At 32.5% G+C, this 11,514-nt stretch overlaps 1 protein-coding gene across 2 annotated transcripts; it reads right to left on the bottom strand.

Moving 5' to 3' along the window:
* Positions 1-2,245: 2,245 nt before the first annotated feature.
* Positions 2,246-7,735, bottom strand: FUS9 (Ubiquitin-conjugating enzyme family protein). 2 transcript variants are annotated; one of them, XR_002283937.3, is made up of 6 exons: positions 7,306-7,735; positions 6,425-6,674; positions 4,702-4,775; positions 3,220-3,367; positions 3,036-3,131; positions 2,246-2,526 (listed from the first exon to the last, which is right to left on the bottom strand). XR_002283937.3 is itself a non-coding variant. In XM_012211727.4 (5 exons), exons 2-5 carry the CDS (start codon positions 6,639-6,641, stop codon positions 2,429-2,431), a joined length of 537 nt encoding a protein of 178 aa, XP_012067117.1. In that variant the 5' UTR covers positions 6,642-6,674; positions 7,306-7,731; the 3' UTR covers positions 2,246-2,428. The 2 variants fall into 2 exon arrangements, 1 of the variants encoding a protein (XP_012067117.1); XM_012211727.4 differs by lacking the exon at positions 3,036-3,131 and having other exon boundaries at positions 7,306-7,731.
* Positions 7,736-11,514: the final 3,779 nt, after the last annotated feature.

The following is an 11,514-nucleotide window of genomic DNA, read 5'->3' as shown; positions in this document are numbered from 1 at the left end:
GGAGTTAAACTTGAGGGACTAGTTAGATATTTGCACAAAACTTGGGATTAGTTAGATAATTATGTAAAACCTGAGGGACTAGATAATAATTTTCCCTTATGGTCCACGTCAGCTGGGGAGGGGTATTTTAGTCTTTTACTCTATAATTAACGGAAAAAAACCAATTTTTCGGACGGAAGAACCTTTTAATTAGACGGAGTTAAACCTGAAGGACTAGCTAGATATTTTCTCAAAACCTGTGATTAGTTGGTTAATTATGTAAAACCTGAGGGACTAAATAATAATTTACCCTTTTTTTTATTTTTCAAGTCACGTGTATGTATAAGAGAAGTGAGAACTTACTATGATTATGTGGCTATTATTTAGTTATAAATAGTAGTTATATAAAGAAACCGTGATATTAAATCAACGGTATGGGTGAGCATCCAATTTAGCCAATTCATTCAATTCCGCCAATTCGATTCGGAGAATAAATATTCAGTTAAAAATAAATAAATTTTTGATGATCGGTTAAAAGTTAATTTAACCGAATTAATTAAATTAAATAACTTTATTAGATTTTAAAAGATTTTAAAATTTCAATGATATTGAATCTAGATTTTTAAAATTTTAAAATTTTGAAATTTTGTAATATTCAATTCAAACTTTTATAAAAATTATAAACTGATGATATTCAATTATGACTTTTTAAAAGTCCATACAAATTTGATGGTATTCAAAAAATTATCGATTTGGAAGATCTTATAAAATTATTGATTTCATTAGATTTTAGAATACTAGTTATGAATAGAAAGTCATTCAAAAACCTATATCCAACCCAAAGATTTAAAAAATCATTTAAAAGAAGCGGGCGAATTCTCGCGAATTTTAAACTATTTATATAGCTATCCGTTCAAAATTTTACTACTCATATCCGTTGTAAAACCCGTCCATATACCATTTAAGTACCGGTGTTCAAATATGTTTAAATTTTTACTACTCGTATCTGTCCAAAAATTATTTAAAATGCCATTTAAAGTACCTCTTAAACGAGCAAGGTACCCAAAAATCTTCAACAATGCAAATTCGAACTTATTTAAAATACACTTTTTACCATGGGTACCCACTATTAAACCTATTTAATATAGTGGTTAACGAATAGTGGGTATCCAAAGATCTATGCATGTACCCGATCTGTTACGGATATTAATTTAACTATCCATATCCGTTTCAGACTCATTTATAACTAACCATATCTTTTGTACCCGATCTGTTATAGATATTAATTTTACTATCCATATCCGTTCCAGATTTATAACTAACCATATCTTTTTTAAATGAATCGAGGCGAAACGGTACCCTAAAATACCCATACCACTTCCACCACTACCCCTTAAAATGTAGAACAATGTATTAATTATTGGACTAGCTTTGAATTAATGCATGTGCTGAGAATTTAATACTTCCAATTTTTCAATTGGGTTCCAAAACCTTTTAATTGTTCAATTAGGTCCTGAAATTAATTTTGATTGGAATATAAAAATTATTATAATTTCATCAAAATCAATCAAAATCTATAAAAAAAATCCTGACAATTCCATAAAACTCTACGTAGAATTATAGTGAAATATGTGAAAATCTAAAAAAATCCTTCGATTTCATCATATTCATCAATTCTTTTAAAATCTAACACAATCCTAATTCAATATACTCCCTTAGCTTTTCTATTTTCATTTTTTAAGAAAAAACAAAAATACGAGTTTCATAAATTTAACGCAACAAACAAAAATTTACCATTTCTAAATAATTCTAAATTCCAAATTAATTTATATTTTACTAAAAATGCATCAACACTTTGAAGAAATTCAAGTGAATCTCGTTTGAGCTTAGAGTCAAATCTATCAGATATATTATTTACTCATAATATATTGGTTAAACACTCAAGTAATTACATTGTTGTTTACATGGCTGCAACAATGCCCTATGTTAACCCTTAAGCAAACCGCGAAAATACCATTTTGACTAGTTTGTATGTAACTTAGGACCTTTTTTTTTTTTTTGAGAATTCTTGGAAGAGGACTTGAACCTGAGTTTATTGACAGATTATACATGCACTTATCACTAGGCTATGCCTTGATGTGCAAGTTAAGACCATTTGTTAAGTCGTTATCAATTGTAATATAATATAAGCAAATGCATTTCTAATACCTTATACAATTTGCTATATATGTTGCATCTATAAGAGATCTGCCATATGCCATACAACTTAATAGAAAAACATACTTTGTAACTTAAGTTTATGTAATGTATGGAATGAGATCACTTTAGCCATTATCAAATGTTTAATGTTTGTTCAGTCCATCAAGCTTCCACACAAAATTTACAAAATGCTATTAAAATGCATGTAAAGATAAGAAAAATTGTTACTGAAGGGCTCCTTACCAACAACTCACTTGGCAAATCGCATCGTCCACTCAGCAGCTAGTTCATCATGTTTTGCTTTGTCTGCCAAATATAAATGGGCAATGCCAGGGAGAAGAGGATTGTCTGCAAGATATCCAGACATTAAGTAAATCAATTACTCAGCAAAAATACAAAAATTAATATGAATATGGATTTTGGATTCAATATAAAAGAAATAAACAGGATTAATGCAATTTATATCTCATCAATTCAAAATGGCCACTAACGTGTGTTCCTCCGGTGAAATTAACCAAAGTAATCAGAATTATTGAAGAGTCAAAATAGCAAAAAAGGTATTATTCGATTGTGTTTATTTGCACCAAAAAATAAAACCTTTCAACTGAACTGAAAAAAGAAAAATAACAGAAACTTGAACAGGAATAATTGCAAGATTATTCAAGATAGTAGCCAACTACAGGCTCATCAAAACAGAGCAAATAAACACACATGATTCAATATGACCTCGGGAGAACCATGCCTCAAAATGACTTTGATGAATCATTGAGGTGAGAGCTTAAGTTCATATAAACCTCGAATCAAAATTCCACACATCCATTGTGGGATCCAGTACCTTGTCTTGTAACTCAAATTACCTTGGGAGAAGCATGGTGGGAAGTTGATTTCAATGTGGAGTTTATATGAACTTCGGATCTCCAACCTCAATCACTAGCTTTTGAGGCTTCATTCTCCTATGGTCATATCATTGAACAACATTTTAAAAGATAAAAAATAACAAAATATTAAATTTCCATGTGTTTCAAAGATAGCAAGAATTACAAGGGTCAGGGTGAATGAAAATTGATCTTATTGCAAGTAGCACTTCAGAAATTGTAAGAGCTGGACTCCAACCATCTTTCAAGATATGCACACTAACGTTGCCAGCAGAATCGACATTACAATGGTAGATACGAGTTTTAAATACTACCTGCAAGGCAATCTTACAATCAAAAGAATGGAAATGCAAATCACCAAAGACTAATTAATCCTTCCATTACCACTAAATGTGCATAGTATAGGTATTTCTTGACATTGTAGAATCAAATAATAATGGACTTCGTGGTCGTAATATGTGTTTTGAGTAGAACTTGTAAATCTCCTAAAATCAAATCTGTGAACTATAACAACCTAAAGTTTCCACCAAAGGATATATTTGGCAGGAAGGAAGGAAAGTGGGATTGAAATGAATTTAGCCAATAATATTATAGGTTAAATACATTGGAGGGAGGAAATTTAATACTAACTAGTAGAAAGTCAAAATACATTTCCTTGCTCCCAAACAAATATGGCATTTATGCCAATGGGATAATCTTATCAATGTATCTTGAAAAACCTTGTTATAGTTGATGTTCTAGCATTCAACTAGAACATCAACTATAATGGTGTTCTAGCATTCAACTACAATGTTGTTTGTACATACTGAAACAAAATCTTTGGTCTTCCCAAAAAAAAAAAAAGGAGAGAACACATCAAGACTCGATATTTTTTTTTTTCACATTAGAGAAGCTGCTAGAAACAGAACAAACTAACAATGCTCAGGCTGAAGTACAGTTGTTTTTACATTATATGCCACCTATAACATCAGTACAGTTAGAAACATTACGCTTATGCTATTGACCTACAACGTTATATGCAAATTGAAGTTGACTCCTGTTTCATTCTACCTGATTGCCCAACTATATAATTAAGATTCCACTAATAAAATATATCTTAAGGATATGTTTGGATGGAAGGAAAATATTGGAAAAAAGAAAACAATTAAGGAAAATAAAGGGGAAAGTCATTTTGCCTTATTAATAAAGAGATAAATAATTAAGGAACAAAAATATATGCTAAATTTCTCCAGGGTCCACAATATACAATCTCTCCATATTGGAGAGAAAATGAAGCAGGTTGGAAGGAAAATGACATTATTCATACATACAATAACAACTAAGCCTCAACACCTTTCCACATTATATGCCTCGAAATATATAAGAATAACGTTGAATTGTAAATTAATAACTTCCAAAACAAGGAAAACTATAGATATATTCCTGCCATCCAAACAAGAGAGAAGAAAATAACAAAGGAGAGAGAACTGAATTTTGTGTACTACTTTCACTCTTTATTTTCTTTCCTCTCTAATCCAAAAATAGTGTAAAAGTTTGAAACTGCAATAGCAGCCACCAAATGAACATGGAATCTTATGCTAATAAGGAAAACTTTGTGCATATATATATAAATCACATTTTTTTGATAAATTGGATGCGTTGAATCTACCTTTGGAGGTTTGAATGGATAATCACTTGGAAATGTTATGTCAAGGAAAAATATACCACCTTGGTACGGTGTACCTACAAAAATGAATATTCAGAATTTTGTCAAAACTAGATTTCAATGGATTAGCCAACTAATGGAAACGCACATAAATATCTACAATATGCACAGAAGTGTCGCTAACTTATTCATTTTTTAGGCAAGTTAGCAATGCCTGCCTCCACTGTGAGACAGAAAACATTATCTCCTCTTTTACACTTAAAATTAATTGAGGACAACTGTCATTTCAAAAATTATTTCCTCCTCGCTTCTCCCAGTCCACCTTTAATCTCTCTCTCTCTCTCTACAAAGACTTGGGTTGTTCAACAACATATCAAAACAGAGGAAATCCAATCAGAATCAGCTGTAATTCCAAACATTGACTCAACTTGAAACTCTCAAGGCCAAGCAACGATAGGTGAGTTTCTACAATAAATTATTTATTAATGGTTGATTTAATTCAAATGGAAGTTACAATTATGCTATAACAAAACAGCTGAAAAGATGAGCCTATACTACAACCAATCTCGATCCTGTTCATCCTAGCTACCTACGAGTTGACAAATGCATCTATCACTGTCTGCCTCCATATTGAGAGTTCATAACTTCCTATTTTTATCATCACAATAAAAATGAAAGTAATAAAACTTATCTTATAAAATCTTATAAGATACAAATACAAGAATAAAATACAACTACAAAAACACCAAAGACATAAAAATGAAAGCTTTATCTTTTATATCTTTTATTTGAAATCGAAATTAAAAAAAAAAAATAGAATAAAAAATAAAAAATAGGACAAGAGTAATAGAATACTCAATCAGAAACCAGCTCATGAAATATTTATTTTTTATTTTTTATTTTTTATTCCATTTTTTTTTATTTCGATTTCAAATAAAAGATATAAAAGATAAAGCTTTCATTTTTATGTCTTTGGTGTTTTTGTAGTTGTATTTTATTCTTGTATTTGTATCTTATAAGATTTTATAAGATAAGAAAGAAAAAATGGAATATCAAATGCTAGGAATTTCATGCTAGAAATTGAAATCCTTGTATATTTTATTTAATCTAATTTTGAGATAAAGTGAGTTCATAATTCCTATGGTTATCATTGCAATACATGATAAAAATGAAAATGAAAGTAACCAAAAAAAAAAAAAAAAAAAAATTCAGAGTTTGTTATTAAATATTGTTAGAAGATGCATTAAAGTAAAAATTTAAAATTTTAGTTCCTCATGACTTTGCAAATTTGTTTTTTGGTGCCAAAGAATACAATTAGCTAACAGATAAACAAACCCATGTGAAACAAGCAAATTCAGAGCTCTATACAGATATTTCACTATTCAGTCAGTCAACAGTAAGTAAGTTGTCAGAGATGCCGTTTAAAAATAGCTATGTAAGATAAGTTGGTCTAAGTTAAGCTTACCAAAACAAGCAGTAAATACACCCCAGTACACAAGGTTAAAGTTGCAAAGTTGGATGATGAATTCATAATCAACAACAAATAGCTAAATAAACAAAATAATGTCTATATTAGCAAGCACAACAAAACACAGCATTAAAAATTTAAAAAAGAAGAACACTGTTGATTGAAAATAAAAGATCAATCCTAAAAAATAAGAAATTGAACAAGAACTCAATAGCTAAAAAATGTTGATAGTAGTTAGTAAGATAGTAGTGGCAGAACCTGGGGGCCCAACAATGGTGGAGACCCAGTGGTAGAGATTGTCACCCATGGGACCAGCAGAGCAATCGGGAGGTAGATCATTGCTAAGCTCAGCCATTTCCCTTTGTATCCTCTTCCCAGATGTTGAGACTGATGATGGTGACACCCATGAACTTGTTGCTGCTGCTGATCCTCCTGCTCCTCCCCCTGGTATTGAAATGCCTGCACTATTGTTCATCTCCACCCGTCAGCAGCACAACCACCTCCACCTCTATCCACAGTAATTTGTAAATGAGCAAGAGTCAAAAACCCAAAAATTAAAATCCGTATATATATAAACCCCACTACATTGAAATGGATGGAAATAATAATTGTTTATAAATATGACTGGCTCAGAATGCGTTCATTACCATGCAAATTCTTTTTTCCTCTTTCTGGCTTTTGATAAAACTGAAAATCAATTACTGAAAATTTAAGAACTGAATTTTAAGTTATGAATATCTAAATTGTATGATTGTTTAGAAGTCCAATTACATCGTATATTCATCATAAATTTTAAGTTAAAAATTTTGATTTTAAGTGAGTTTCAGCTCAATTGAAACTTTAAAGTATTATCAAACAACTTAAAAGTAACAAGTGAAATTTTTTTAATTGTAAGTGATAAATAGCGTTTCCAATTCACAAGATTTCTGTCTGGTTCTCTTTTAAGCAATTTCACAAGCACCTAACGCGCATAATAGTTCCTACAAATCAGCAATCTCTTCCAGAGAAATGGATTGAATTTTATGACTAATCATAATCTGAAGAAAATGACCGAGTATTTTCTTTTTGCAAAAAAGTGCAAATAAAAGAGAATAAATAGTAATTGATAAAGAAAGAATTGGGTTTCCCCATTTGGTTACCTTGATTCTTGCTTTAAGCCACTTGATAATCAAGAAAGAGAAGAGAAACTGAAGGAGCGGCTTTTCCAATCATGTGGTCATGTACTGTTATTGCTTGGTAAGCGGTAAATGTCCATTGACAAGCAATGAGCAGAGTTATATTACCGGCTCTGTTGTTGATTTTTGTTTGTTTGTATAGGCAGCTAAGGAAGTCAAAACATTAGTACCATCTGTTACAGTTGAGAGAGAGAAGAGACTTTTACATTACGAGAAGGAAGAAGATAATTGTCAAAGAGAGCTCAGAGAGATGTGCCTACAAAAGCTTTTCAAGCCGTTCGATCCCCAATTACCATCTGTGGAGGTAATTTTTCATTTTTTTTTTTAAAAAAATTAAAGCTTTTGATAAAGGCAAAATTATAATCGTATCTCTATATTTTATCGAAATTTGTTAATAGGAAAATATAACAGTAGAAAGAGAAGGCAAAAAAGAGAATTGTATTGCATGTGATGCATTTTCAACAAAGCATAAAGAGCTCTATAACCTTTTATAGAGCTGTACATCGATTGAATCAGCTAAAAATAGGCTAACAAAATGCCATGTTAATAGAACCACCAAAAATCTGTAAATTCTCCTAAATACTAGGAAACAAACTGACTCCACTAAACCATTAGTATTATTGACCCGATCAAACATAACTTGTACAAAATAAGCATCTAACAATCCCTCCCTTAAACTGAATGCTTTTCAGTTTGATTGAGTTATTTAAAAACACAAACTCCAAGCAACTTCATAAGCTTCTAGAAAACAGATAATTTTAAAGGCTTTGTCATTATATCAGCAATTTGATCTTCACTTCTACAGTAGAGAACTTCAATGACTTCATCCTTTGTGAGATCCCTTAGAAAATGAAACCTGACATCCATGTGTTTACTCCTTCCATGAAACACAGAATTATTAGAGAGTTTGACTGTTGAAGTATTGTCACAATAAATTGCAGTTCCTCCTTCTTGCTTGAACTGAAGTTCTTCAAGTATCCTTCTGAGCCAAATTGCTTGACAGGCACAAGCTGTAGCAGCTATAAGTTCTGCCTCAGTCGTTGATAACGTAATAATGTTTTACTTTTTAGAAGACTAAGCAATAGCTCCTGAACCCAACATGAACACATAGCCTGAAGTACTTTTTCTATCATCTTTGTCCCTGGCATAATCACTATCTGTAAAACCACAAAAATCTGATTCGTCGCTGCTTTTGTAAGACACCCCATAATCAATTGTTCCCTGCACGTAACGAAGAATTCTTTTGGCAGCTGAAAGATGAATCTCCTTTGGGCTCTCCATGTATCTACTCACAAGACTGACAGCATGCATTATGTCAGGTCTAGTAGTAGGCAAATACATCAGACTTCCTACAATTTGCTTGTACAATCTGCTGTCTATTTTCTTTCCTTCTTCTGGATTTCTCACTAGTTGCAGACCCACTTCAGTTGGTGTTTCAGCAAGATTACAATTCTTCATTCCAAACCTGTCAAGAATGTCTCGAGCATACTTTCTTTGAGTAATAAAAATACCAGCAGTAGATTGCACTACCTCAATGCCAAGAAAATAGTGCATCATTCCAAGATCAGACATATCAAATTCAAGCATCATGGACTGCTTAAATTTTTCGAACATAGTAGCATCATTTCCAATATAAATCAAGTCATCTACGTATAAACACACAACAATCATCTTTCCTCCTTCAACTTTAACAAAGAGAGTATGCTCATATGGACATTTTGAAAAACCTTCCTTCAAAAAATAAGCTTCAATATGACTATACCAAGCTCGTGGAGCTTGTTTAAGTCCATATAAAGCCTTTTTCAGTTTGTATACTTTGAATTCTTCTCCAACTTTAACAGAACTAGGAGGTTGTTTGACAAATACATGTTCTTTCAAGTCTCCATGCAAGAAAGCTGACTTGACGTCCAACTGAAAAATGGGCTACAAATTTTGTGCTGCCAATGCAATCACTAATCTGATTGTATCATGTCTTGCTACTGGAGCGAACATTTCTTCATAATCTACACCGAATTCTTACTTGTAACCTTTTGCGACCAAGCGAGCTTTATATTTGTCCACCTCACCATTTTCTTTCAATTGGGTCTTGAAAACCCACTTCACATCAATTGTTTTCTGTCCTTTTGGAAGTTCACTCAACTCTAAGGTATTGTTTCTTTCTATTGTTGCAAGCTCTTCATCCATGGCTTTCCTCCATTTTGATTGTTTTACTGCTTCTTCAAAGGTTACAGGATCATAATCTACAAAAAGAGCAAAATGGACAAGTGGATCCTCAGATTTATCAATTCCTATTACCTCATAATCACTCATCCATGCTGGCCTCTTTCTACTTCTTGTTTGTCTTGCAACTGCAAGTGAGTCTTGAGCCGCCACTTGTTCATCTTGGGTAGTGATTGGTTGCTGCAACATATTTGAACTATGTTGATTTTCTGCTTCATCTTGCCCATCAAAGTCTACTGGAATTTGTTGGGCAGTGATTGGTTCCTGCAACATATCTGAACTATGTTGATTTTCTACTTCATCTTGACCATCAAAGTCTGCTGGAATTTGTTGTTGAGAACTAGCTTTACTCCATGTCCAGAAATTTTCTTTATCAAATATTACATCTCAACTTATGACAATTTTCTTGGTGATAGGATTATATAGTTTGTAAGCTTTGGAGCAATCATTAAAACCGAGAAAAATGCATTTCTCTCCTTTGTTATCAAGCTTTGTTCTTTTCTGGTCTGGAATATGGGCATAACAAATACACCCAAAAATTCTAAAATGATCAACATTCGGTTTTTGACCACTCCATGCTTCCTCTGGTGTCATATTTTTTACAGCAAGTGTAGGACTTCTATTTAAAATATGAATACTCCAGTTAACTGCTTAGGCCATAAGGTTTTTGGAACACTACTTTTTGTCAAAAGACTCTGTACCATATTCAAAATAGTGCGATTTTTGCGCTCACAAACACCTTTTTGCTGGGGCGTATAGGCTGCTGTTAGTTGCCTTTTGATGCCATTGCTTTCACAAAAATTTGCAAATTCTTATATTCCCCACCACAATCTATGCGAAGTACTTTGATTTGGCTGTCTATTTCTTTCTTAACTAGAATTTTAAATCTTTTGAAAGCTTCAAAAGCTTCAGATTTGCCTACAAAAAATACACCCATGTTTTCCAGCTAAAATCATCAATGAAGGTAATTATGTATCTTTTACCTCCATTTGAAGATGGATTTATAGGGCCGCAAAGATCAGAATGTACCAACTCCAATACAGTTTTTGCTCTCCATGACTTTCCCTGAGGAAATTGATTGCCTTGTTGTTTGCTAACATCACATTCTTTATAAACTTGAGAAGGAGTTGCAATTTAAGGGAGACCAATGACCATATTCTTTTGTTGCAAAGTATTTAGTCCACCAAAACTCAAGTGGCCATAACAAAAATGCCATAACCATGTTCTATCTTTCATACTGATAGAGAAGCAGGTAGGATTGAAATTGTGAAGCTACAGTGGAAACATGCAATTTGCAGTCATGCTAACTTAAGCAATCAAACCCAGCCTTGAGTCTTCAATTCGATATAATCCATTTTTAATGGATATCTCATAACCCTTTTCTTGTAGCTGACCAATACTAAGTAAATTGGTCTTTAAATCTGGAATAAAAAAACACATTAGAAATTGTGTGAAAAGAGTTATCTTTGGTTTGCAAAGTGATCTGTCCTTTTCCCATGACAGATACAGTGGAGTTATCACCAAACTTGATAGTGTTACGAAAGTTTTCATCCAATTCAGAAAATGCCTTCTTGTCTCCACACATGTGGTTGCTACAGCCAGTGTCCAAATACCATAAGTTTTGTTGAGTTTCTTCATTTGCATAACACACCATCAAAAGCGGAACTTCTTCTTCCTTTTCTACAAAATTAGATAATTATGCACCTTGTTTATTAAAATTTGTTTGGCATTATGATTGGTAATGACCATACCTATGGCAACAGTAACACTCAACATGTGATTTGTCTGCTGATTTTGGTCTCTGAGTTGTTAAGTCATGTCCTCCGCGTCCTCTTCCTCTTCCTTGAGATTGATTTTCATGATGCTGATGGATATTGTTGATTACCTCGACTATAACTTCCTCTGCCTCTATTCCAACCTCGGCCTCTTCCTCGACCTACACTTGTTTTAAAT

Source organism: Jatropha curcas, chromosome 7, assembly GCF_041381405.1.
Source record: "Jatropha curcas cultivar XTBG-Jc1 chromosome 7, XTBG_Jcur_1.0, whole genome shotgun sequence".
In the NCBI taxonomy this organism is placed as follows: domain Eukaryota; kingdom Viridiplantae; phylum Streptophyta; class Magnoliopsida; order Malpighiales; family Euphorbiaceae; genus Jatropha; species Jatropha curcas.
The sequence above is the reverse complement of the archived record's forward strand: the minus strand, read 5'-3'. Positions and strand labels throughout refer to the sequence as shown.

What these genes read in the sequence shown, in the direction of transcription:
- FUS9 (XM_012211727.4), bottom strand. Translation starts at nt 6,641, where the DNA reads ATGAACAATAGTGCAGGCATTTCAATACCAGGGGGAGGAGCAGGAGGA. An exon ending in CACCATTGTTGGGCCCCCAG is followed by an intron (nt 4,776 to 6,424) that starts GTTCTGCCACTA and finishes TCATTTTTGTAG; the next exon opens with GTACACCGTACCAAGGTGGT. An exon ending in TTTCATTCACCCTGACCCTT is followed by an intron (nt 2,527 to 3,219) that starts GTAATTCTTGCT and finishes GATATCTTGCAG; the next exon opens with ACAATCCTCTTCTCCCTGGC.